The sequence below is a fragment of the Drosophila tropicalis genome, unplaced genomic scaffold (assembly GCF_018151085.1).
Source record: "Drosophila tropicalis isolate 14030-0801.00 unplaced genomic scaffold, ASM1815108v1 contig_1109, whole genome shotgun sequence".
Lineage (NCBI taxonomy): Eukaryota > Metazoa > Arthropoda > Insecta > Diptera > Drosophilidae > Drosophila > Drosophila tropicalis.
This window is the reverse complement of record NW_027172477.1, coordinates 580,044-606,881: the sequence shown is the minus strand read 5'-3', so window position 1 is coordinate 606,881 and position 26,838 is coordinate 580,044. Positions and strand designations below refer to the sequence as shown.

The window sequence follows — 26,838 nt, the reverse complement described above, 5'->3', positions numbered from 1 at the left end:
TTAGTTTTGTATTGGAAATTTCCCTAATGAGTATTACTCCCCATCAAATGCGAGGGATATGAACCCTTCAAGCTTATGTCTCTTTCAATGATCTCATGGAAAAACTTACCTTCGAATCGATGCCAATGATCTTGTTGCACTCCTCGCAAGTGTTGGCAAAGACGTTCTCATAGCACTTGATGCAATATGGATGATCATCCCGAATGACATAACGTTGGCCCGTCAGACTCTCATCGCATTGCCAGCAGCAAAAGTGTCCCGAATGCCAATCCTTGTCCATGGCTTTTGTATACTCGCCACTGAAAATTAACTGCAAAGCAAACGAAAAAAGAACAGAAAAAAAAACGTAATCGAAAAATTACACCTTCGATTCGAAGAAGCACACAGTCCATCATCATATAAACAAAACACAGAAACAAAAAAATGGAAAAAAATAAAACAAAAAAAACACAGAAACAGAAAAAAAAAACACACGGAAAAACTTTTCAATTTGAATTTTTTGTGTTGTGCAGTATAAATTGTATGTATTTCTATGTATCCTGGTATGTGTTTGTATGTAAAGGTATGCTTGTATGTATGTATGTATGTATATTGTATATGTATGTATATATGTAACACTTTGTGCAGTTGTTTTTTCTTGTATTATTATCAGTATTGTTGTTGTTCTTGTAGTACATAAAACGAATATAAACAATTAATAGTGAGAGAGACAAAGACACATAACGGGGAAGAGAGACAGACAGGTATGTATATAGGTAGACAGAGAGAGAGAGAGCGGTAGGAGAGTGACGGCTTTTCTTTATGTTTTTGGGTACCTTTTTAGTTTAGTAAACGTATTTTTCATTGTTTTTTTGTTTTTTTGGTTTTGACGGAGGAAAGAAAGTAGTTGTAACGTGTCGTTTTGTAAAAGTTCGATATGCGAGTACTTTGGATAGAGTTTTGATTTGATTTGATTTGATTTCAGATTTTGAATTATTGATTTTGAGTAGTTCAATGAGAGAGAGAGAGAGTGAGAAAGATATATCTATATATATATATATATTGAAAGTGTTGCGAATATATAATATATGATAACATTCATATACATTTGTATGTATGTATATACATATATATGTATCTAGTTACACATTTTCCAGATCCAAAATACCATACAAACAAAAAAAAAAAAAAAAAATAATAATAATAATAATAATAATTACAAGATATATACAAAAAGAAACTATGTAAATGAAAAATGCTTATGAACAGAGAGTAAGAGAGGATGAAAAAAAAAATGGAAAACAAACAAAAAATTTCTTTATTCCTTTCTTTTTCCTTTTTCAATTTATTATTTATTCTTTTTCTTTTTTGCCTTTACGAACTGCCACAAAACACGTCACCGTCACCTACCCCCTTTCCTCAGTGGAGGCATCCACCTCCACCTCGCTGATTTGCACTTCCGATTCGCGACGCTTCGAGGACTTTTTGACTTTTTTCGTTTTCTTGACTTCCGTCACCGTTTGCATAATTTCCACATCCGCCATTATAGCTGCACTCCAATGACCGACTGAACTTTCCAAGAATAGTATATACTACGTTGTATGGTTGTATTGGTTCTGTTTCGATTTTTCGTACGAGCGCTGCGATTCGAATATGTTTTAGACTTAACCGCGTCGCGATCTCAACTGACAGTTTTCGAAATGTTTTTGAAATGAAAATTTCATACAAGGAAGAAAATATTTCTGTGGTGCAGCAGCGGCAGCAGCAGCATCTACCGCGCGTTCACACACACGTTTTTGAGCGTTGTTGTGCGTGTATCTAGTTTCGCCAGCAGAGACAAGTGTAAAAATAAAATCTCGAGAGTATGCCCCAGACAGCAGCCGGCCTAGCCACAACGAACGAGAGACAGAGAGAGAGAGAGAGAGAGAGAGAAAACTACAGGGGGAGAACAAGATCAAGCAACTAAGAGAGCATGGAAATGGTGCAAAGTTGCATAGACGTAGTCAAGAGGGCTTTAATCAATGGGACAAATGGGAAACTCAGAACATGAATAGCTCCACCAACTACTCGATTGAAGAATTTTCATTCATTGTCAAGTTCTTCACTCAATTGCTGCCATCCCCGAATTTCAGACGCCCCTGTATAAAACACTCGTGTTGTTGTTGCCCCTGAAAGATCGCCTAATCATTAGCAGCATTATTGAATATTAAATGCAATGCGCGAATTATTAGCCGATTTGGCTTTTGCGAAAATTTTCTTACACCGCAGAATATATGTATTTTTAAGATTCATATATCATAAAATCTTTGGTCTCTCAGGTGCCAAAAAAGAAAGTAAGATATAGTTTATCTGTCTATGTGTGCGTGTGTGTGTGTCTATCTATGTGCATGTGTTGGTGGTTGGTTGTTTGCTTGCTGTTGTGTGGGCGGACAAATACCTGCCATATGGAGGGGTGGAGGCATCCATTCTCTTTACATTCAAAAATTGGAAAAATTAAATCACTTTTTCTTCATCTGTTGAGGCGGCTGGCGCTTGTGCACACGACACGACACAAGTTGCACACACACACACACATGCATAGACACACACACACACACACACACAAATAAAACTTTTGCTCACGTTCTCATCATGATGATCATGATCATTATCGATGGAGCATAAATTCCCCAGAGTTCTGTTCTGTTCTTCTTGGCCTGGTCCCTGGCATGTACTTGTCGCACCCGCACCCAGAGAGACAGACAGAGAGAGAGAGAGAGCGAGTAATAGAGGGAGGAGAGACAGAAAGCGTGGGGGTGTGGGGGGCGCTCTACTGCTGGCTATATAGATTTTTTTTAATTGATCTTTTAAAGCATTTGCGTGGGGCTAAATCTATATGCACATATATATATATATACGTTGGTTGTATAAGTATAATTAATATGAGAGAATGGGGGGATGGGGAGGGGCAAAGTCTCTCTATGATTTCTCCCTTCCCCCGGTATCCGAGCATTACAGCATTCGATAGACATCATCATGGCAAACATCATGATTGGAAAAATCTAACAAACAGGTGCTTACAGAAAATTTTGTTCTTTTTGGAAAATATTTGAAAAGGAAAAAGTTGAAAATTTCCCATAGATAAACATTTGCATAGCAATACTATAATATTGTTTATAATTTGTAATTTTAGTATGATTCTATTAGATAATAACCCAATACTATTTAACAACATTGTAAACTGAGTTCCTGTCTAGAATTTAGTCTAGAATCCAACATTTTACAGAATCTTTTTCGAATCCCTTTTCTGAATTCTACTTGACTTTTTTGTCAGGTGAAAATTGTATCCTTGATAAGTTTCTTTTAACCTCTTCTTTCAAACAATTTTTGAGCCTTTTTTAATCATAATCGACTAGTTTTATCTATTAATCGTGAATCATTAATTTAAATCATAAGCGACTCAATATAAATTCGCATTTTGGTTTAATTTTGTTTCTTTTTAAACTTGTATTTTAACAAACTATTTCAAGGAACAAGAGGTCTCAAAAAAGGACTTATCAGGGTGAACTCTGTTGAAACGATCTTCCAAGTTCCAGTTTCAGTTCCAGTTCCAGTCAAAGTGCAGGAGAGAGTCTTTCAGAAGAATGATTTGACAATTGAGATTAACAAGATTTCCACGCAATTTCTTAAATTCTATGTTTATTTTCTTTTCAATGGGAATTTGGAATAAAATATTTATTTCTCTAACATTGACGAATCATTTGCGGTTGAATGAAAAATTATGCTTGAAATTTCGACAAATTAAAACAACATGCACAAAAAGGTCAAATTAGTTCAAGGTAGAATACGAAATGTTGTGTGTGTTTCGGGTATAACATGAATTTTTAACAAAATTTCAACATTTATAAATTAGCATTCAAAATTGATGGACAGTTCAATAGTGCTGCTTATGGTTGAAAAGGGGTAAGACCTAGAGGCTAGGAGAGCCACCATTCGTGTTCTAGGTCGAGAGATGTACATACAAAATAATGAGGCAAAGCAACAACAACTAAACAACTAAAACAAAAACTTGATGTGAATTTATGGGTTTATGTAAAAATAGAGAAAATGCATCGCATTGCATCTGATATATAGAAAGAACTACTACGTATATTTTGGTTGTGATTATTGCTATTTTTGCCACACACAGACAGCAGAAAAACGGCAAACGGCAAAAGGCAAATGGCAACAAGATGGCCAATGGAGCTTAATGTAATGCAATATTAAGAATTCTCTTGCTATAAATATCCATATACATATACATACATACATATATTCATATAATTTGTCGAAAATCGGCCAAGATTTCTGATAAAAAAACCCCGTTGTTTTTTCTTTAGCCTTTTCTATGTATTATGACTGCAAAAACATCGGCTGCGTTTCACTTTATTTAACAAACTTTTCCAAAACAAAAAATAACAAAACGTTAATTGGGTCATAAATTAATTTACCATATTTTCCAGATGATTTTTTTTATCCCGAAAACGTTTGGCAATAAGTCTAGACGGAAAGGATACCCTTTCGAATTCGAAATCTTAGTTTGCCTGCCATTATTGTTGAATATTTTGTTGGAACTGTTCACGATTAATCTGTCGATCTAATGTTCTTTGATCTACAGTCTGAATATACCTTTTAGTTCAATGAAATACAGGTCATAAAGAAGGTGTCGGATAGTCGTTTTATTCCCTTCGAAATGGGGTACATTTTCATTTTGATCCAGATTGAATGACAATAGCAAAAAACGTTCAAGAATAGAATTTCAAATCCTTGATTTGTCCTTAACTCATTGGATTATCAGAAAATGATGCCAATAATATGATGTTTAAACGATAGAGTTTTGATATGACTGAATCCATAACTAGTTTAGTCAGAATAACTTTCTCTGATATCGAATAGTTAAACTCCATTTGATGCAGATTGTATAACCTAAATTTCACTCTACTCTAAGTCAAGTTTCTGATTATATTTGATGCAAATCCATCATAAGGGAACTCTAAAGGGCATTCAATTTAGGCATCTAACTCGAAACACTAGTAGATAATATCTATACATACACGTACGTATATTTATGTATGGGTTTTTTGTTTTTGGAATTTTAAAAATAAATTTCTGATCAGTGTAATTAGAAATGGGAATGGGAATGAGTATGAGAGAGTCAGCATCGGGTTGGGGAATTGTGTGGAAAGTGCGTCAGTCGGTCAAGTTTAAGTTTATTTTTTACTTTTGATTTTTTTGTTTGCTTTTCAAATATTCGATAATTGATTAGAATTTTGCATATGCTCTAATCAAACGAAATGAACCAAGACGGAACGTAACTTTTCTTTTTGACATTTAACAAAAATTTTATGAATTATGAGCAACATTTTTTTGTTTTGTCGACAAAAATAAGAAAAACACTTTTCGCTTAGGAAAATGCACATGAAAAGCAAAAGGTGTTTCATTTTAGTCACACAGAAAACCAAAAAAAAAAAACAAATAAATGAAAACAAGCAAAAGATGAAAAATACATTTGCCAGCCGAAACGCATAATTTCAAGTGAAAGGCAAAAATATTAAAACAAAAATTTACCGCAAAATTTTAAGTGAAACAATAATAAAACAAAACAAAAACAGAAAAAATGAAAAATGTATTCATGTCACAGAACAACCGAGGGTCATAACGAACTATTGATACACTTAATAATTTATGAAAAGGACTTTTTAAAGGAGAGAAAGCCACTAATTACAATGTTTTGGGTGCCAGACAATGAAATGAGCAACAAATGTCGGAATATATATATAACACAGTTTTTTCTTTAATGATTCGCGAATAGCATACTTAAATGCACATACCCTTTGGCAAAGGGCATTCCCAACTATTGAATAAGATTTTTTGGCAACGTTTTTGCGGGAGATATGTACGATATATGCGGGTATATACATTATTTTAGTTTCTTCCAACCAGATGCCTTTACGTAATGAATTTTTACAGAAATAAGTCGCAGAGGGGGAAAAAACTAATATTAAGTAAAGTGGCCTTTAAGTGAGCCGCATAAACAAATCACTCGAGTGACACACTTTCCTGTTTGGTTGTCATAAATATTTTCAACAATTTCTTTTGCGAAATGCGAGTATTTCTCTTTTTTTTTTTTGCCTTTTGACAGGCAAATGAAAATAATTTGTTATCTGCTCCTCATTGTGTGAATGAGATGTGAGATTTGCTTTGTGTTCAACATTCTACTTATTGACTTTTCATTTTCGTTTTTCTTCATTTCGTTTCTGCTTGATTTGACAAAGGCCAGGACATACAAAATTTGACAGCGCCATTTCAACGGAAAATCAAAAAGAAACAATACACTAAGTTGGCAAGAAAATTAAAGACGAATATCACCGAATTCGTAGAAATTAACGTGGCAAACTTCAAGTTTTCATCTGCTGTGTGCCAAGAGACGAAACATATGAGCAAACGAATGCAATATTTGCATTGCCTGCTTTTGGGCAAAATTTGTGTTGCATACTTTTAAGAGACGCTGCCAAAAATTGCCATTAGCCGACTTTGTGATGATAAGTCCAAACGTTTTGTGTGCTCTATTGGTAGGAAAACAATGAAAATTTAAAGGTTTAAAAATTGTTTTTTGATTGAGAAGTTTTTGTTTATTGACCCACTCGAAGCAGGGCACAATGAATGATAAGAGGGTAAACGAAAAGGAGTTATCCTAACTAGTTCAAAGAAGTTGCCTTTTATTCACGATGATTCAGAGCCATAACACTGTGTCTTGGCATCCATCTCTTTATATTTAGGTGTCATCACCATATGAATTGTAATCTCATTTGGCCATTTCTTATTTCATGAGGAAAAAAACATAATTTTAATGATGAAACTAAATACATAAAAAAGACATTTGTGCATATAATTTCAATTCCATCAAAAACATGACATTTTAAGTGTATTTATTTCGACAATGGCATGACACGAAGGTATTAATGGCCTAGACCACATTAAAGACAAAATAAACATTTGCTGATTTTCATGCATTGTCGTCGTTGGGAACATTGTGGCGTATACGTAATATTAGACACTCTGAAGGGTAGAGCCGTTTGTCTTAATGAATGTATTCCTATTTTTGTCAGATCACGTTTTGAATACTCTAATTGCTTTGCACTAAACCAACACATAATGTTTATAAAAAAAGAACAGAAAATCGTACAATAAATTTTAGATTCCAACTGTAAATCTTAGATAAAATCTTATTTGGTATTGATCGAATCAAATATTATCTAATAAATATAAATGCTATTCTAGAGCATATAAATTTCGATTTTCCCCCAATATGAACACGTTTGTAGCTCTTCTTCATTTGTATTATAAAAATAACAAATTTTTATATACTAAATATTGTGATTATCCCCTCATACATGACATTTTAAGTAGCTGGCTCACATTAATATCATACATATCAAGAAATAAAAAGAAATCGGAAATTAACTCATAGGGATCAGAGAGAAATTTGCATTAAGACTTGTCAACTCTGAAGAAAAATGCCAACGAAAATGACATCATCAAGCCAAAATGCAAATTGGGCCATAAACAAACATATGTACATATGGTATTTTATATATATGAAGTATATGGCCAATTGTGGGACGATTTGTAGCTGTCTCGTTGAATGTCAGTGCACTTGTGAGCATGATCTCAATTGCTTTGAGTGCATATACATATGTATGTACCCATGTGTATATAGTATGCAGATTTTTACATTTTGCCAAAAATATTGGTAGGGAATACTACACATACACATGTACGTATATACATATATGTACAATGCATCTCATACATAGACAGCCGCAGGCAAGGACGCCCATGATTTCAGCTTTTGAATGAAATTGATGACGACGAAATGTTTTGGTTTCATATACACATTTTTGTATTTATTCTCCATTCATTTATAAAGGGAAAAAAATTGCATCAAATATTAATAAATTAGAAACTTAATAATCAAAATATCGTACAATCAAATGTTTTTCGTTCGATTTGCTTTCGTTAAGTTAGTATAATACAAAACAAGTGAGGATATATTGTATATTTATATAGAAATATATAGTTTATTCATGATGATCCTATGCAGTCAGAGTAGATGGCGGCTGGAAGCTGGAACTGAGTGCAATTAGGTATTGGTTTGACTTTTTTTGTTTTGTTTTTTTTTTCGATTTTGGTTTTTTGTTTGGGGGGGACTTTATGAACATGTCTAAAAAAGAAATGTAATAAAGAAGATAAATCATACATATCATATCATATTTTATCAGTTAATATTAGGCAAAACAAGCGGCTCTGGCATCGAGCACACAGCCTAGAAAAGCGGATAGAAATTGGCATCTTTTAGTATATCGAAAGTGTCAACTACTGAGCGAGCTGGAGCCATTGAATCAGTGGAGTTGGTTAATATGTTATTTGCGTTTGTATCAATTGGATTGGGTTCGAGGGGTTCCTCTATGGATGAAGCCGGTGTAAGGCAACGACTCTGGCCCGTGCTAATGGTGGAAAGCAAATTCTGTTGCGTTGATTCTGGTGTTAAGTTCGTTGATACCGATATGGGAGCTATTTCGGCTAGAGCTGCATTTAATGCCTCATCGAGCAGGGAGGATGATGGCTCGAGTTGTTCGGTACTTGCCTCTTTGGTCACCTTCTTGCGTTTCTTTGTCTTCTTTTTGACTGACGAAGGCTCCTCGGTAGGTGCCGATTCGGCTATATTTTCCAGTGTCTCACCCACTAGAGCCAAACTAGCACGAGGTGAGAATGGGCCTGTGGCATTGTTATCATCCGCATTGGTGAGACTACTTTTCGAACTCCGACGTGAACGTGACTTTCTTTTGGTTGAGTCCAATGAATCCTCTTTGGGCTGCCTATACATTGTATTGTCTGAATCGTTATCATTCTCCTCCTCATGGGATTTTCGTGACTTTTTCTTACTTTTCTTCTTTTTGGGTTTTTCGGTAGTCTGAGGTTCTTCGATCATCACTTCTCCTTCGCCGCCTAAAGTGTGATCCAATTCGGTTTGAGTCTCTTCAACAACATCTGGCAACACCTCACGTATAGGACTACGACTGAAAAGCGTGATGCTTTCGCCGCCAAAACTATAACGACGATCAATCAATTCACCGCCATCTATTGCATCTTCTGTATCTGCAATACCATTCTCTTCCTGCAATATTTCAGCTTCTTTGACACTTTCGTTTGTTTCTGCCATTTCGCTATTATGGTTGTCTTCGGTTTGATTGCATTCGTCGTTATCGTCGAGTTTGAAATTCTTTCGCCAATTGTATTCCCTTTTAGGTATGTAATTCATATCCACTTCTATATCATCTTCCAAAGCAGTTACCTGTAACTGAGGGTTATAGCCATAACGTGTACGAAGACGTGTTGACTGCCTTGCAGCAATATGCGCATCACCTAAATAACGAATTTCCGAATTATCTCTTTCCAGGGTGAGACCCAAGGCGATGTCGATATCATTATGTCTAGGGGATTTATTGAGTTCCCGCGTCTTGGCCCACAAGGCATAGCGACGTTCGCTATCTGAACTGGATTTCTCTTTATCGGATTCACTTTGATCCGCATCGGGCAATTGTTCTTGAACCATTGTCTCATAGTCTCTTAAAATGCCCGACTGCTTGCGGTTTTTTATAGCCTCATTGTAGATTTGTTCGATGAACGAGTCCGGATCGGAATAGGGTGTGGCACCACCTACTGCACCATCGCCCAGAAAATCTTCCACATCTTCGACGTCATCCCAATCTTGAGCTCTTCGATTGGCATAACGATCGGTATTACGTTCGGCTTCTTCACATTCCGATGTGTCATGGTGAGACTCATCTGTCGGTTGTGTACGTTCATTATAGTCCGAGATGCCTTCATCAAGTTCAAATTCATATTCCTCATCGTCGATTTCCACGACAGTTTGGCGTTCATCTTCACTGTCATTTGAACTAATGTCATCCCCGTCAGCCCCACCTGCCATATTACCTTCTCCGTTTCCTCCAATAATATCGAAATCGTAAATGGCATTGGTGGCATCAAATTCAGCTGCCTCTGCTTCAGCTGCTAGAACAGCTTGGGCCCAGGATTGTTCGTCTTTTATTTCGTTTTCGTCATCGTCTCTTCGCGGTAGAATATCCAATTCAGTATAATTATCTGGTTCGAGAGTATAAAAGTCCTCTTTTAACCAAGTTCTTGTTCCAGTTAAAGTTCGCACTTCAATTTGTGATATGTAGACATAATCATCACTTGGATATTCTTCTACAGGCTGCTCTTGGGCCAGTGAGTATCTACGAAAATGATGATACTCGTCGGGTTCTAAATCTCCACAGCCATACGAATCTAAGGCCGAATCAGAGGCCCGGCGTTCACTGTCTAAAAAATCAGCATTCAAATGACGAGAAAAATTTTCAAAATTTACACTTGAAGCGGCCAATTTGTCCAGTAATTGATCCTGCATATCTCTTCGCGCCACTTCCAACTCAATGTTATTCAGAGTGACAATACCTTCATCTTCGTCTCTTAGAGGTGAACGGCTTTGACTGCGCGACCTTTGAAATTCAGCGGTGCGATGCCGTAAATCATCCAATTTAGAAAGATCTAAGGACTCGCCCACATAGGTAGAGCGCTTAAATCCACTATTTATCGAGTCTTCTTGCATACGTTGTGCATCCTTTAGTTCTTCGGAAAATGTGCGTTCATATTCACTAGTCTTCGGCTTGGCACCATGTCGATTTTCGGTTAGGGAATCTAAAATAGCAGCCTGAATCTCACGCTGTGCCCCTGCCTGCTCTCTAGCTAGCCCAACTTCAGGCATTGGTGAGACACTACGAGATTGTCGATTGTATTCATCAATTCTACTTAGGTCAAGGGATTCGCCCACATAGGTAGATCTTTTAAAATCATTCGCCTTCAGTTCGCCTTGTAAGTCTCTGGCTACTTCGGACATTGTGCGATCATAGGCTGGCAAGAGTTGTTCACATTCCGATGCTGTGGGACTTAGAACTCTCAGCTCAACTTCTTCATTGGCATTGCTTAATTTTTGTAAAGCTTCTATATCCAATTCCCTCTGCTTGATTTTACCAGCTAAGACACTTTCCCAATCCTCGTTATGTTTAAGCAAAGTCCGTTGATCAGAGCCCTCAAGATTCAGCATTAGGTGAAATTCCTTTTCACTGGATGGTGATTTTGATTGGGAACGTGATGGTGATCGAGATCGTGATTGGGATCGGGATCGAGAGGGTGACAAAGATCTCATATCTCTTGGATCAGCAGATTCTTCTACAATTTCATAGACATATTCCACAGTGAGTCTTCCTTCGGGTTCGGGTGTACGGGCTCTTTCTTGCAATTGTTCAAAGAGCATATCATTCTGAGCAATTAGTTTATCACGACGTTTTTGCAGGCTTTGTTCGAGATTAGCAGCGCTGGGTAAGGGAGATCTTGAACGAGAATGTGAATGGGTGGAACGAGCACGATTTAATCGTAACTGTTCAAAGAGTTTTGCCATACTTTCAGGCGTATCAACGGGTTCGACTTCTTCTTCATCCGGTCCTACTGCTACTTCTTCGGAAGGAGCTTCAATAATTTCAATAACAGGTATAATAGCTGGGGATATTGCTTCAAAAGTTTCTATGACAGGTATTACAGCTGGGGACATTGCTTGTTGAGCTTGTTCTACTTCTATGTGGAGTTTCTCGAAAAGTTCATCATTTTGTTGGGTTCGCTTTAGCCGACGAGTTTCTAAGCTTTTAGCTATATTATCAGCTGTAGGCAACGGCGAACGGGATCTTGATCTAGATCTGGACCTTGAATTGCGTTCAGCTCTCAAATTTTCAACAAACAACCGCATTTGTTCTCTAGACGGATTCTCTGTTTCATCAATCATTGGCTCGTCTTCAGCTAAATCGTTGATTTCTATAACGGGTTGAGGTAGCACTACATCTGACTTATCTTGGCTGTTAGTTTCCATCACTTCCATGGGACTATTCCGACCACTGTCAGAGGAGTTAGACAATCTTTCCATTAGCTCATCATTATGCTTAATTAATTTCTGTCTTCGCTTAGTAATGCTTCTCTCCAAATTTTCAGAGGTAGGAAGAGGCGATCGGGAGCGTGATCGCGAATCGCAAAAATCTGTTGCGCTGTTTTGTCCAACTTCAGATCCTTGAGCTTCAAAAACCATGGGCATTATCTTTTCATGACCATTCTTAGCATCATCGGCTACATTTTGCAGTGGTAGTGATTCGTCGATGTGATGAATGGACTCGGTATCATCCATATTCATGGTTGACTCCAATAGTTGTAAGACCGCTTCGCAATTTAATTCCCCGGGGGCAAACCATCTTGACTATCATCATAGACCTCCAATGTATGCTCATTATCTACATCCATTTCATGGGCAACATTTTTGGGTTGAGGCGAAGGATTTCGAGAATTGGGACGGGATCTTGAAGGATTAACTGAGGCGGTAAAGTCATAAAAATCACTTATACCCTCCATTAGTAAGCCATATTGATCGCGCCAAGGAGCTGTGTCCGGCTCACGTACTGCAATGGTCGGTGGCTCTGGTGTGTGGCTGGCCGACCAGCGTTCTTCATATTGCACCATTTCGTCAATGCGGGGACTACGTCTTAGGCCAGGTGAAGTGCGGGACTGCTCCTCCGTCGCAGTGGAGGTCTGCAGCTTTTTTGGCATAAGCAGTCGGCAAGCAAAAGCATAAGAAGAAGCACAATGGTTAGGGCAATTAAAGCTTCATTAAGGGTTTAGCGTGTGGTATGTGTGTTTTTTTTTTTTTTATTTAAGTGTGCTGGGCTCGGCTTGAAACTTACGTTCGACTTGTTGTCGCTTAGGCTGGAAGTGTTGTCCAAATCATCTTTTTCCTGTCGAAATAAATTCCTTGTAACTATTTTTGTTACATTGATCGCACATAATACTTACCTTGCTGAGCTGCTGTGTTAATACCGAGGCAGCCTCTAAGTTCTGTTCTTTACTTGCCTCTTCGAATGACGAAGATTTCGGTTCGATTTTCGCCTCTGTTGGCTCAATAACCTCCTCACCGGATGCGTGTTTATCCAGTTCCAATTCCTCTTCGTCTATTGACAAGGCCTTTTCGCGCTTCCAGAATTCCGTATCCTTGTAGTGCTCCGGTACTATTTCACCCCAAGGGCTAGTATTTTCTTCGCCAAGCATTTCTAATGTTCCGCCAGCTTCGGCAGATGAAGAAGCCGGTTTCATATCCTTAGCCGGGCTACGTTTGTGTCGTCTATGATGCGGTTGCTTAACCCTTAACGTTGGCTCGCTACTGTATTTGATAGGATTATAGTCCTCTCTATCGCCATGTCTCAGCTCCTCCTCCTCCAGCGACGTAAACATCTTTAGCTCTTCTTCTCGCGAAGTACGAGAGTCCCTTGATGAATTCGAACTGCCACTGGAACGCCGCTTTTTAAACGCTCGACGTCTGCCAGAACCATCTTCACGTACCAGAGGCCGGGACTTAATGCCATCGAGAGAGCGTAAATAATCTTCGGTATACTGAACATCGGGTATATAGTCCTCACCCTCGGGCTCTGGACGTTCGGCTTCAGAGGGTTGTGTGCTAAACGAAGACTGTTGACTGGAATTGGGTTCTATGGAAGAGCCTTCGTCCGAAACACTGGGAAAAGTCAATGTTTTGCTTTTCATTTGGTAGGGTTCTTCCACGATTGCACCACCACTCGTTTGTCCATATTGTGTTTTAACTTTTTGCACTACCACGGCCGGTTCTTCATAAACCGGCTCTTCAAATCTCGGCGGCAGAGTCTTCTTAATGCAAAGCTCCTCTTCTACGGGTTGCATGCCCAGATATTCCTCGTCATCATCTTGCTTTTGAGCTGCCTGGAGCATACGTTGTTGTAGCATAACCATTTCCTCTTCGGCTTCCAGAAAGCGACGAGCATTTTCCTCAATCATTTTCTGTTTTGTTTCCAAATCGGTTTTACTGGATAGCAGTCGGCGAGACTGCTCTTCTAGGAGGGCCTCTTCTTCCAGTTCACTTTCGGTGGCGCTGAATTTACGTCCCCGTTCGGCGGCCAGTAAACGTTCTACAATTTCGGCATCACGCTGGGCTTGTTCATCCTCATTTTCGTCTTGATGCTGTGCCTCAAAGAGCTGTCGCTCAATTTCCTCTTCGGCTAGGATCCTTTGACGTTCATTTTCGGCTTCGAGTAATCTGCGGGTATTTTCCTCTTCTTCAAGCTGTTGTTGCAGCAGTAGTCTTTCATTCTCCTGCCTTTGTCTTTCAGCTGCTATCAATTTGCGTTCGTTTTCCTCAGCCTCTTGCCGTAGTCGCTCCCTCTCCTCACGTTGCCTCTCAGCTTCTATGAGTTTACGCTCGTTTTCTTCACGTTCTTGCAATATTCTTTCGTTCTCCTCGCGTTGTTTTTCAGCCTCAATAAGTTTGCGCTCATTCTCTGCGGCCTCGCGTTGTCTTTCAGCCTTCTCCTTCTCTTCTATGATTTTCCTTTGCCTTTTCTCCTCGTCCTCGGCTTGTTGTTTTTGTTTTTCGTTTCTCAACTTTTCTTCTGCCTCGGCTAATTGGCGGCGAGTTTCCTCTTCAATTTTTTGCTGACGCTCTAATTCAATGGCCAAATCTCCTTTCGGATCAACACGAAATCCGTTGCTATAGCAAACACCATCCTGCATAACATTCGTACCAGCCAGTGCTTCCCTTTCGGCCGCTTCAGTGATTTCCTTATCTAATCGCTGACGATAACGTGTCAATTCCTCTCCACTCTCTGGCAACGAATCCGCATTGGGATGCTGGGCCGACCAGTGATAGAGTTGTCGGGCAACAAAGGCAAATTCCAGAGCTCCCAGATAGCCAATTAGCAAGGAGAATATGAGTTCACCAATGCCGGCTAGAGCGGCCTCCTCATTGGCATTGGCCATTTCTGATGTTGCTTTTGTGTCGTTTCAAGCGTGTTCAGCTTGCGTAATGCGTCGAGAATGCACTGAGAATGGTGATTTTGTTTTTTTGGGCTAGTGGGTCTCTCCCCGCGTCCCCAATCAATATTATTTCGGTATAAAAATATATCACGCACTCAACTCACTCTCACCCAACCCAGCCACACACACAATTTGAGGATTCGCTGGCAAAGTGATTAGGTAATTGAATGATACAAAATTTTCGTACGTTTTTCAAAAACAAAAATGTGTTGCCGATGGCTTCGGTACGCGGCATATAAACATTTGATTTTTCGTATATGTATATTTCTCTTCTGTTATTTTTGCAATATTTTTCTATATTTTCCTTTTGACTCTATTTTCTTTCACTTTAGATTTGACGAAGAAGAGAGACAAGCCCGGACATCTTTAGTTGCTGCTGGCTGCTGCTGCTGGCTGCAGTTGTTGCCAGTTAATCGATCGTCTTGCAACTGATTAATGTCATCTACCATTAGAACTAAAGCTATAAGGGCCTCTGAGTGAATCACACGGTAGAGAGCCAAAGCCAAAGCGAAATACAACAACGAAAAGAAAATGCGAAAAGGCGCTAATTGATGGCCAAGGAGCGCGAACGAAAAACAACAAGGTATTTTGGCGACTGTCGCCTCTATTGCATTTAGTTCTGACTACGGGGCGCTGTGTGTGTGTGTGTGTGTCAAGTGGCCCAGTCTAATGGGAGAATTGGCCAACTGAAAGGGTGTGTCGAGGGGAGGTAGAGACTAGAAGGGGGGAGGACATAAAAGAGAGCATTACCAATTGGTTCAGCCGTCTTTTTTCAGCTTTTTTTTGTTAATCAGCTTGCCTCTCTCTCTCTTGCTTTAGTGAATGGATTTTTCAACTTTTTTTTTTTTTAAATAGGAGGCACGACACAGCAGCAGCTGTTAAGTACATATCCATCAATCAGATGGGTATATTCAGGTCTTGTGGAATATAGACAAGAAAAAGAAGAAAATCTTAATTCGAATTCAGATCAAGATTTGGTATTTCCTTTTCGGATTGAATTGTTTTTTTTTATAAATTGTTTATAAATTATTGGGGATATTTAACACTTAAAGTCTGCACTGATATCTTTACTCTTCACTGATTTAAGTTGATGGGTATATCAGCTGTCGGATAGCTTTCAAATCATGAGAATAGACTATATCTCTTCACACTCTTCGTTTTCGTGTTTCGCATTTTTTGCTATTTATGTTTTTAATATGTATATGTTCTTCTTCTTACTGTTGCCATTCCTTTCGGCATGGCCAATGCCAAGCGGCGGCAGCGATCCCAGCGGCAGCAGCAACAGCGGCATCTGTGTTGCAGTTGTTGTGTGCCATAAATTCAAGCAACAATTTTCACTCATGACACTGACACTAACATTGCGAACACTCGGCGTATACGTAATTCGAATACACTTCTCCCACAAGTGTACATTCATTTTGATCTATTAATCGTTTTTAGGTCGTTCGTTTAGGTTGATAGAATCAACTTAATCTGAATGGTAACTGAACTTTTGCAGTTTTGTGATATATAAAATCTATCTAACTATTTGAGAATATGAGTTACGAAAGTTTGGCAAGAGTATCCAAAGATCGTCAAGCTTTGGGTCGTCTCTGTTTAATTTTATGTTTTGTTTTAATTAGCAAACATTTGAAATAGTGGCAACAGCAGCAAATAAAGAATAATAATTATAATTAATTTAAACCGCAGATAAATGGGTCATTCGTGTCTTTATTAATACTAAACATATGTTTTTCTTTTTCGATTCGTGTGGGTTTTGAAAATGAAAGTGCTTGATAATAGATTTACGTTATAGCCACAATATTTTGTATGTACATATCTACAAAAGGATGAGATCAGTCAAATTCAAATGAAGGGCAGGCGAAAATGTCATTTGCCTTCAATACACTTTGCTAATAGATCTGTTGAGGTATATTTTGTTTCGGCTCACACACAACTCACAATATTTTTCCGTCACACACATCCAACGTCAACATCGAATGCTGCCAATGAATGAACTGATGTAGATGGCAGCTAGTGTGTATTTTGTTCTGCTGCAGCAGCAAGTGAAGTTCAATGAAAATGCCATAACCTTTAATAAGTAGCAGTTGTAAGGGTAAGGGACATATACAAAAGCTAAAATAGAGACTGTAAAGATATCGGGGGGCTTGGGTAGGTGTAGAAGTCAGCCGTAGCCACACCTTAAGTCCATTAAAGGGAACTGCGTGCGGCAGGCGATAAAAACCAAAACTAACTAAATGACAAAAACACACAACAAAACGCACAACTTAAATTGAATGATGAGTTGATAGAGCGAAAGAGGGGACGCCCCAAAGTATGCTACACGTTTGCCAATTAGATGGCAATTCGGTGATGAAAAACTTTGAGGGTGAAATATTTCCTTTTTATTTTTTGCTGTTGTTGTTGCAAAGGACGACTCACCTCATCACAGCCAGCACAGCGGGGCTTTAGCATTTCTGCATAATGTCGTTCACAGTAAATTTTGTCATCGTGCACACAGTAGGTGAGATCCACCAGCAGCGAATTGCAGGTGGAGCAAGTAAAGCACTTTGGGTGCCACATAATACTCTCCACAAATTTGGGTGCAGCTACAACCAATTCACCCGCCGATATTTCGTTATCACAGTGAGCGCAATGCTCATCATAGGGCGCATCCTTGATGTAGGCTACCAAAGACAGAGAGCGGGAGTGATAGTGAGATTGAGATGGGACAGGATGGGACAAATATTGCTAATCATTCTCTTACCTATATCCAAGACAATCTCATTGCGAGCTGTCACAAAGTCCTCGAAAGATGCCACATGCTGCACTTCCAGATGCTTGCAATGTTCCAGCGATAGATCCTGTTTGGGCAATTGATACGCTATTTGTCGCTCTCGATTGCAGGCTCCTTCGCTATTCACTCGCGGCACCAACTCCTCGGGCAATTGCTCAAAGTAACGATTGATGCGCGATGATACCCGAACGCCTGGCGGCACCCATGTATAGCCTAGATCGCGTGCCTCTATACTGGAATCGGCATGGCTGGGAGTCATCGGCTTAAAACCGAGACGCTCGTGCACATTGGTCGTTTGTTGCTGATAAATGGCATGCGCTTCGCGTGGACATTTGCACGATTGGCAGGTTTTCCTGCAAAAGAAATGAAACAATAGATTAAATATAGTTAAAAGAAATATCCTTCATAGTTTTCTCTTAGTGACTCAGCATTCCTTATTAATTAAGAAACTTTTAGTATTATAATGCCAATCTTTCGAATGAGCAGACTCAAAGTCATTTATTCTTCTAAGCTATTGTGATTCCCAAATAGTTTAATTAGTAAATTGTTTAAAATTTATAACGACAATTTCTTGAAATCAAATTAGGAAAACTGAATTGAAATGAAAATTTCATTTACGTGGCATAGCACCACGGTCAATGAGTGAGTTAGCTGAAAATATGCTATCTCGTTTTCCCCGCAATGTTTCTTAGCGCCATCTATCGAAAGCTTTTAAAGACTGCTTTTTGGCCATTTCCGCTTACCTTACAATGAGATCGTAAATTTCTTTTTTTATCAAATACTTTGCAATAAATACTCAAGACATTCAAGCACGCATAATCCATTCCCGTCCAGGGAACATCGGATGAGGCCAATGCTATCCATAGGGGACACTCGGCATGACGATCCAGATCGAGCATTTTCACCATTTTATTTTGTAATGAATTCAACTTTAATTGGACCTTCTTTTTGCACAGTTAGACACTTTTTGTTGTTGTTTTTGGTTTCTTCTACTTTTGTTTAGTTTGTTTTTCTCTTGTTTGATTGCTTATTGTTATTATTTTCAATTTTGTTGTTACTCTTGGGTTTTTATTTCAGTTTTTGTTTTATTTGTTACGCTTCTCGGTTTCTTGGTTGCTTCTTTTGTATTCTTTTTATAGTTTGACTCATCAAAATTTTGGCTATATTCTGTTGCCCTTGCTCGCCTTGGCCTTTGAGCGGCAGCCGCTGCTGGGAGGGCGCCTCTAAATTTTTTTTTGGATACGAATAGAAAATAATGAACTTGACTGAGTTCAACACCTTTTTTCTTTTCATTTGCTTCTTCTCCTTCGTACTTCTTGTATTTCTACTTTTTGCTACTTTTACTTAAACTGTTTCTTCTTCTTGTTCTTTATTTTCATTTGGCACGTCTGAGATTATGTTGGTTTTGCGTTATTTGCTCATTGACATTTTGATTAAGGTGTTAATTTTGACCTTTATGCCGCCACACAAAAAATTTACGAACTGAGTTAAATTTTCCCGATACCCTTTACGGAAAAGGGCATATCAATTTGGCTTAACAGAGAAGGCAGCATCCTTTTGATGACCTCTATCGGAATGGGCGGCTACTAAAACCAGGAACTGAATTATCAGTCTAAAGTTAAGAAGAAAATTGAACTCAGCCGTATTTATGTATAGGGCATTAAAGACTTCGATACTTTCTCTAGGTTTCCCATATCGTTGTGCTTCGTATTTGTTTACTATCAAAATTTATTTACATACGCAACGAAAATTCTTGAGGATTTCGGTTTTTGGTTTGGGGTTTGTGGATACGAGAAATTTTCTGTTTAGTAATTGCCTGTTTACTTATTTTTCAATTAGATACAAATAATCAGCGTCATAAATACGCCCACACCAGTGAAACAATGCCAATACAAAGCCGAAGCCTATAACCGGGAAAAAGAGAAGGAAATGTTGAATTTCGATTTCAAATCTACGACATTTTTTGGGAATTTTCATGAGCCCTTTCTTGGATGTAAGCGGAATAGGGCAAATCAAAATCTCAGGCAGCACAAAATGTAAACTAGTTGAGAATTATAATTAAAAGATGTTTGGGAAAGGGCATGGAGGGTGATCTTAAGCTAATAAAAGTTCTACAGAACGTAAAAGATTATTTAAAGGTCTAAATTGAACGATTTGCTAACAATGATAAGTTCTGTAGGACTAAAAAAGGAAGCAGGACTTTTTGCCGTTGATTTTGTAGGGATTGAGAGGGGAAACTGGTTTCGCTTATGATACGGAATTCAGTTATATAGCGGTTGGCCAACACACCACACGAACATTAAATTAAATGCCAAAATTTTATTTAGTTGGGGAAAGATTCTAAGAAAAGGGGGCGTAAATAGATTGTGTCATACCAACTGTGAGGTGACTGTTCTCAGTCCCCAATCCCCACCACCTCCGCAACGTATGGACAAATGTCACTTTAAAAAGGTTAGTGAAAAATGAAATGATATAAAATAAAAGGTAAACGCATCATCATCCACATTTCAGGGCAACTTTTTGATAAGATTAATAACACACACACACACGCAGACACACAGTGAGTGAGAATGGGAGGGGGGAAAGAATCAGAGGTAGGATTGGCCCTGGATTGAAATGATGTCATCATCACCGCCAGAATTGTCAAATTCCATTTCCTCAACCTTTAAAAAAAAAAATAAACCCAAGTAGGTAGCAAAAAAATAAAAACATAAGATAAGCCTTCACGAGAGTTTACTCTTAGTGGAGTCGTTATCAAAACAACAGGGTATAGTGGGTACACATTCTATCGTCGCAAATGGACTGAAATGGTAAAGACATTCTGGCCTTTTATGGTCCTCATGACTGACGTTTGAGGAACTGCCGAGTGAGGGACTGTTGTTTTGCTAATTGAGCACGACATCTAATACGGAAAATGCAACAGGTTTACATCTTACAAACTCATTACTGGGAGGAGAGATGGGGGTGGGTGTAAGTTGATTGGCATATATAATGAATAGTCATATACCACATATGATTCATACTTATTGTTCAATATGCTTGTACCAATACATGGACATACATGCATGTATTTCTATGTGAGTATTATCAAGATCGAGTTATGTTTGTTTATCTTTCAAATCATTTTTGACTTGAGGGCGCTCGGCAGCGCGCAAATGAAATGCGAGGCGAAACAGACATCCCAGGAATTTTAGTTTATATTTGCCAAATAAAATTCTTTGGGTTTGTGTCATCCAAAACCGTATTCAATGTGGTTTGTGCAAGGGGGCGACGGGGTCGGGTAAGAAGTTTCAATGTTTATCAATATTTTTGGAAAATGAAACTATGCCAAGTCAATCAAGTCGGTCTGTTGAAATGTATAGTTAATACAAATATGCATATTTTTAACAATATCCAAGAATAAATCAGCATTTTAGTTTGTACTACCTAAACAAAAGTTATAGTTATTAACTTGCATTGTGCACATTTATCTAGAATTATCTTTTTTGGTATACATTCGTATATCTTCTGAACAATGAATCGTGTCAACTGAAAGAACTGTTTAATGTTGGTACCAATATTGCATAATGATTTAACAACAGTATCTTAGACCTTGTACTATGTATATGGTAGTTATTTATACTATCTTTGCTGCTACAGCAGATAACTGACAATATGACAAAATGCAGCAATGAGACGGCGATGCCGGAGTCGACCATATGTGCTACTAATTATAATCTAGACACTTCTTTCTAATTCTTCTTTTCTCCTCCTCTTCTATTCTGTTACTCGGAGGCAGATGCGCAACCTTATCGCAAAATAAACAATTAAAATGCCATTAAAATTGTGTACAGCGCTCAGATTAGACCAAAGCACATACATATGTCAAAAAGGCAAAAGAATGAAAGAGACAATGAGAGAAAGAGAGAGAGAGAGAGAGAGAGTGAGTGTGTGCATGTGGTAGATACAATTATATCTTTTATTTAATTGGAAATAATAACTGATACCAACACCGACGACAAATGCGAAATCAAGGCAAAACTTTTCCCAACCAGATAAATGTAATTAAAAGCCAAAAAAGCAAAGTTTTAGGCACAACTTTTGCCACTTTCTGTGTTTGCCCCTAGAGATAAGATGCATGAGGGTGAGGGATAGGGTAAGAGGGCGAGGGTAACCGCTAAACAACAATCACAATTGGTAAGCAAAAGTAGCAGCAATGGATAAAGTTGTCTGTTTATCCATTCAGATAGAACAGAATGGATATTGATGCTGTGTGCTATGCTGATTCTGAAGCTGGTGACCTTTTTCCTCTTTCTTCTCTCTGCCCCACAGGCCATAGGAAAAACCAATTTTCCACTATAATTGCACTCTACATGTTGTTGTCGCTACAAACAATAAACAATAAAAAGCTCAGCTTCGCATAAAAAGTCAACGTTGCTGTGGCAAGCAAGACCAGAAGATGAGGGCCAATCGAGAGAGAGAGAGGCGTGCGGCAAGGAGGAGGGGCAACCAACAAATCTCAATTATGAGTATCGCTGGGACCCGCTGTCCCACAACTGGGCACAAGGTGTATGAAGCCATCCACAGAGTGGCACCCCATCACCATGGGCGTCGACTGAAATGCTATATGGGGTTTACTTTAAAGCTAAGTGTATAGAATATGCCGCTTCTAGAGGGAGAGAGTGTGTGGCTGAAGATCATAGCTAGCTGGATGCGTCATGGGGCACTGTTGAGTTGCTCGCGTGACCAGGAAATTCTGTTTGTCAGAGATCTGCGCAAATAAATGAGATATACTGCAAGAAGAGGTCATAGCTTCTAGATCAGCTAAACGAGATACAAACAAGCAGAAGGCATAACTTCTGGATTAATTAGGCGGAGCAAGTAACTAGGAAATAATTCACTCTGATTTACTCTCAGAAGAATTCTGAAATCAAGACATTTTACTTGAAGTCGAACAAACACTTGTGTAAATCGGTTCACACCCGCCACGCCTCCTAAGGGAGGCTACGCCTCTGTTTGATAGTGCACCCACGCAGTTTGCTTTCGATTAAATGACTTTTAATGCGATTACGGCAGTAACAACAACAACAACAAAAACAACACCAACAATAAGGTAAACTAAACAAAACAAAAAAAAAAAAAAAAAAAGCTGAAAGTGCAGTAGCACAACAATACAATTGCCCTACTATAGCGGTATAGATATATGTACATATATGTTTATGTATTTTTAGATGCACTAATGTATGTATGCATGGCAACCGCTAATTGAATCAGATGGAAGACGAGAACCGGTGCTCCTCTTTCTAATATCACAGACTAGGTGACTAATTAACATGCAGATATATACCATATATAGGAGACATACATTATTATACCCAGTCCCCAGATCCAGTCCCTCCCATTTCACATAGGTAACTATAAAAAGGGGAGTCAGCTTAGTTGATATTTATGACCGGGGTTAAGCTTAATGTTCTTGTTGGCATATTCCAGTAGATAAAAAAAAAGGAAAACCAGATAGAAAATTGCAATGTGAATTATTGCAACATTGTTGAAAGGCATTCGAGAGGGATAGAAGCACAGATAAAGCGACAAGCGACAAGCGACAGAGATGCGTTGTTGAGAGGTGTTAATATCTTTAAGTATCGGTGACTTGTCATTGAGGAACACAAGAAACCAAAGTGTTTAAGTTAAATGGCAATAAATTATAATAAAAAGTTAAGAATTAAACTATATAAATATTATGTGTGTAACAAATGCAATGCTTAGCTTTATGATTAATGGAGATCTGGCAAAACAAGATTTTTCAAGACCCATAATAACAATTGCTAACTGCATTTGTTTATGCAGATCTGAATCATATGTAATTTAATTGGGGACCTAGAAATTTGCTTCCTTCTCTCTTGTGATTCGTGTAAGATCATTAGTTGAACATTTGCCAACCTTTTCATTTTTGAATAATTTCTTAATGTATTGCTTTGTATTTACAATGCCATAAAAATTCACAACTTTTGATCTTATTATTGATGCACTTGTCACTGCATTTCAAATCTTTCACTGTTCCAGTCAGTTGAGGGTGAACATATATATGCATATATATTCATTTGCAGTGCCATATACATATGTATATGTAAGTGTGTCCATGTAGCTCTTGGCGAAATCTGTTCACAATGTGTTACAAAATTAAAAAAAAAACACACAAAACGAAGGGAAATGCAATGAGCCATAAAATGGCAAAATTTGATGGGTTAAAGAAAGAAATGACACAGAGAAGAGGAGCAAGGGTGGGGGTAAAAAAAAAAAAAGGTCTAAATCATTGGCTAATTAAAAATGAACTGAGTCATTAGGTCGGTTCTATAAGCCACAGATTGTTGCACACATTTAAATCAACAAATAAATTCATATGAGTATAAAAACAACTTTTGTTTAACCAAACAAACAAAACAAAAAACCGGAGACAATAATTTTGAACAACAAAAACAAGAAACAACGCATCGGGGGTCAATGGACAAATTAAGAATTATCTGTATTTTAATTTTAATTAAATTTATATATTTATTAATTCATTTTTACACAGCACAGAAGAAAACCCGGTGAAAAAGGCGCGCGAAAGACGCAACGACATCTGAAAAACAAGAGTGACGACCGACGAGAGCAACGAGCTGCGGAGCGAGAGCAACGAAGGCAACCCGCACCGTTACACAATTGAATTCTAACTGAACTTCCGAGCGTCGCGAACGTCGCCAGCCGTGCTTATCGTCGTTGGCCGCTGAGCCGAAGTGGAGGCGCACCAGTTTGCCGAAGCATAGCGCATAAACGAAAAACCCAAGCAGAAAGAAAGTCTAGTGCGGGTGGGTAGATGGAGGAGCACCACCACCACCACCACGAGCACCAGCACCACCAACAGCAGCAGCAGCAGCAGCAAAGCAATGATAATGACACAGCACTTGTTGTTGCTGCTGCTGCTGCTGCTGCTTCTGTTGCTGCGGTTACCGGCAAAACGTCATCCATGAAGGGGACCAGAGACCCACAAGAACCGCTTATTAGCTATGCAATGCCAAATGCGTTGCTTGACTTTTTTCTCTTCTTTTTTATTTTTCGATGACGCTCTCTTCATTAACGCAAGCGGCGACGGTGGCAGCACCACACACAAACACACATGTGTGTCTCCTTTTCGTGGATTAGGTAAAAAGCACTACGAGAAAATTCACTGCGGTTTGAAAAAAAGACTGCAAATCAATCTAATACTAATGCATTTTACAGGAAAAGTCCTCAAGTACAACAGAAATAAAGGATAAAGTTTTCGAATCAAATATTGGATCTCATTATATTATTTCCTGTTCATAGCGATAGTTTTGTTCAGGAAATTCTCATATTATCTTTATATGTAAGAAAATTGTATATAACTAGACAGATTGTTGTAATGTTTAGTCAAACATTTAACCAACTTTGAACAAGTTAATTGATGGAATTGAGAAAATGTGTCTTAAAATAGGTTTATCTGTACTCTAACGAACACCATTCATAGGCGGATCTAGGGCTGCTAAATAGGGGAACTCTGCCCCTAAAAGTATGCAATGGGCTGGAAACAGTCTCTCGAAAATGTCTTCATTCACAGCTTTATGTCCGACTTTTCACAATTCTTTCTAATTTTTGTTAATTTATGGGAATTAATTGCAAAATAACACTTAATAATAACAATAAGGCACTTTATTATGTTTTTAGGACTAAAATTGTAATATTTGTTAGAACCACAAGAAAGACTGAGTGTTCTAGGACGTCAATTGGTTTGTTTATAGACATGAATTAAAATATATTGAATTCGTTTTTAAAGCCAAGAGTCAAGTTTTCACTTTATTAATGCATTTTTATGTTCATTTCATAGTCAATTAAAATTTTGCTCAGTGTCGGAATAGGGCGACTTCTCCATGGACTAATGAGTTCGTCCGGGTGTCTGTCTGTTTGTCTGCCCATTTGCAGGTAATGCGCTTGGCTAACGTTTCATTTTTTTTTTTTTTTCATTTTTATTTTTAAGTAGATTAATGGCCAATTGGAAAATGCAATGCCTGCTGCTTCCGCTGCGTTTCGTATTTGAATTTGAAATAAAACGGTCAAGGTCATTCTAGGCCAGGCCAAACGGCAGCAACTGTTCAAGTCATTTATCAAATGTAAAGATGTAACAATAAGACCAACTACCACAACATGGAAAGGCAACTAACTAAAAGGCCAATTGAAATGTAGATGTACAATGTACATCTCTATCTGCATATAGGTATATGTATTTGTATATATGAATGTATCTGGTCGTAAGTCGGACAAAAACCATAAAGACAACGTCAAATGGCCCGTAAAAATATTATGATGCCGCCTGTTCGTTTGCCTGTTGCCTGTTGCCGGCACTTGGGTAAATTTTGTATATTTGCACAAGGTAGCATTATTATGGAAGAGGGCAGAGGGATGGCAATGGTTGGAGAATTGAGTGAGTGAGTGGGTGGGTGGGTGGCTGAGTGGTTTGAGGGGTGGTTGGTTGGCTGCCTGGCTGGCTGATTGGTTTGGCCAAGTGTTTTCATTCAGCAGCAAGTCAACAGACACTTTGGCACTTCAAGTCTTTTTGACTTAAGTCCAGACAAATTTCCTATGTTGTTTTCTTGTATTTTTTGTTTCTTTGCCGAATTTTCCTTTGGTCAAAACATTTCCTTCTTGGCCAAAAGATTCATTGTGATGGTCTGACATTATTTATGAGAACTTCTGAAGATTTATTTTAATTGTAAACATAAATGATTAATGGTTAGCATACCTATTCCTAGCAGCCAAAAGGGCCTTTTCGACAGGAACGAATGAACGAACGGCCGCGCGAATACGGGCACAAAATTACTTAAGATAAAATCCCCCAAAGCAAAAGACATCTGTTATTCTGACATGGGGATTTTTAGATAACATTAACAAGCTTCTTCCTTCTTTTTTTTCCCTTCCTGCATTTGGTAGATAATTCAAGCTCTTTAATCATACCACTGGAATAGTTTACTTGTGTCGTGAGGGGTTTGCGATTAAGAGTAACCAGCCCGTATATTAGTCCACCTTTTGAACCTGGT

General features: G+C 38.4%; 2 protein-coding genes across 7 annotated transcripts in view; both read right to left on the bottom strand.

Moving 5' to 3' along the window:
• Positions 1 to 26,838, bottom strand: part of Lmpt (Limpet) — a 66,679-nt gene that overhangs the window by 11,021 nt on the left and 28,820 nt on the right. For 2 of the 5 annotated variants that reach the window (XM_068285826.1, XM_068285835.1), the window contains 3 exons: positions 17,741 to 18,123; positions 17,416 to 17,660; positions 110 to 310 (listed from right to left, as the gene is read on the bottom strand). In XM_068285826.1, the coding sequence (XP_068141927.1) occupies positions 110 to 310; positions 17,416 to 17,660; positions 17,741 to 18,123 (829 nt within the window). Of the gene's footprint in view, positions 1 to 109; positions 311 to 1,389; positions 1,670 to 12,839; positions 12,891 to 12,948; positions 14,752 to 17,415; positions 17,661 to 17,740; positions 18,124 to 26,838 lie in introns of those variants that run through there. The other 3 variants (XM_068285818.1, XM_068285843.1, XM_068285851.1) reach the window with 3 other exon arrangements.
• LOC137573765 (putative leucine-rich repeat-containing protein DDB_G0290503) lies at positions 8,215 to 12,487 on the bottom strand. Of its 2 annotated transcripts, XM_068285806.1 has the most exons (2): positions 8,944 to 12,487; positions 8,617 to 8,876 (listed from the first exon to the last, which is right to left on the bottom strand). In XM_068285806.1, the coding sequence occupies exons 1-2, from the start codon at positions 12,293 to 12,295 to the stop codon at positions 8,743 to 8,745; spliced, it is 3,486 nt and encodes a 1,161-aa protein (XP_068141907.1). In that variant the 5' UTR covers positions 12,296 to 12,487; the 3' UTR covers positions 8,617 to 8,742. The 2 variants fall into 2 exon arrangements, with proteins under 2 accessions (XP_068141899.1, XP_068141907.1); XM_068285798.1 differs by having other exon boundaries at positions 8,215 to 12,487.

Coding starts and splice junctions, on each gene's coding strand:
- LOC137573765 (XM_068285798.1), bottom strand. CDS start 12,295: ATGAATATGGATGATACCGAGTCCATTCATCACATCGACGAATCACTA.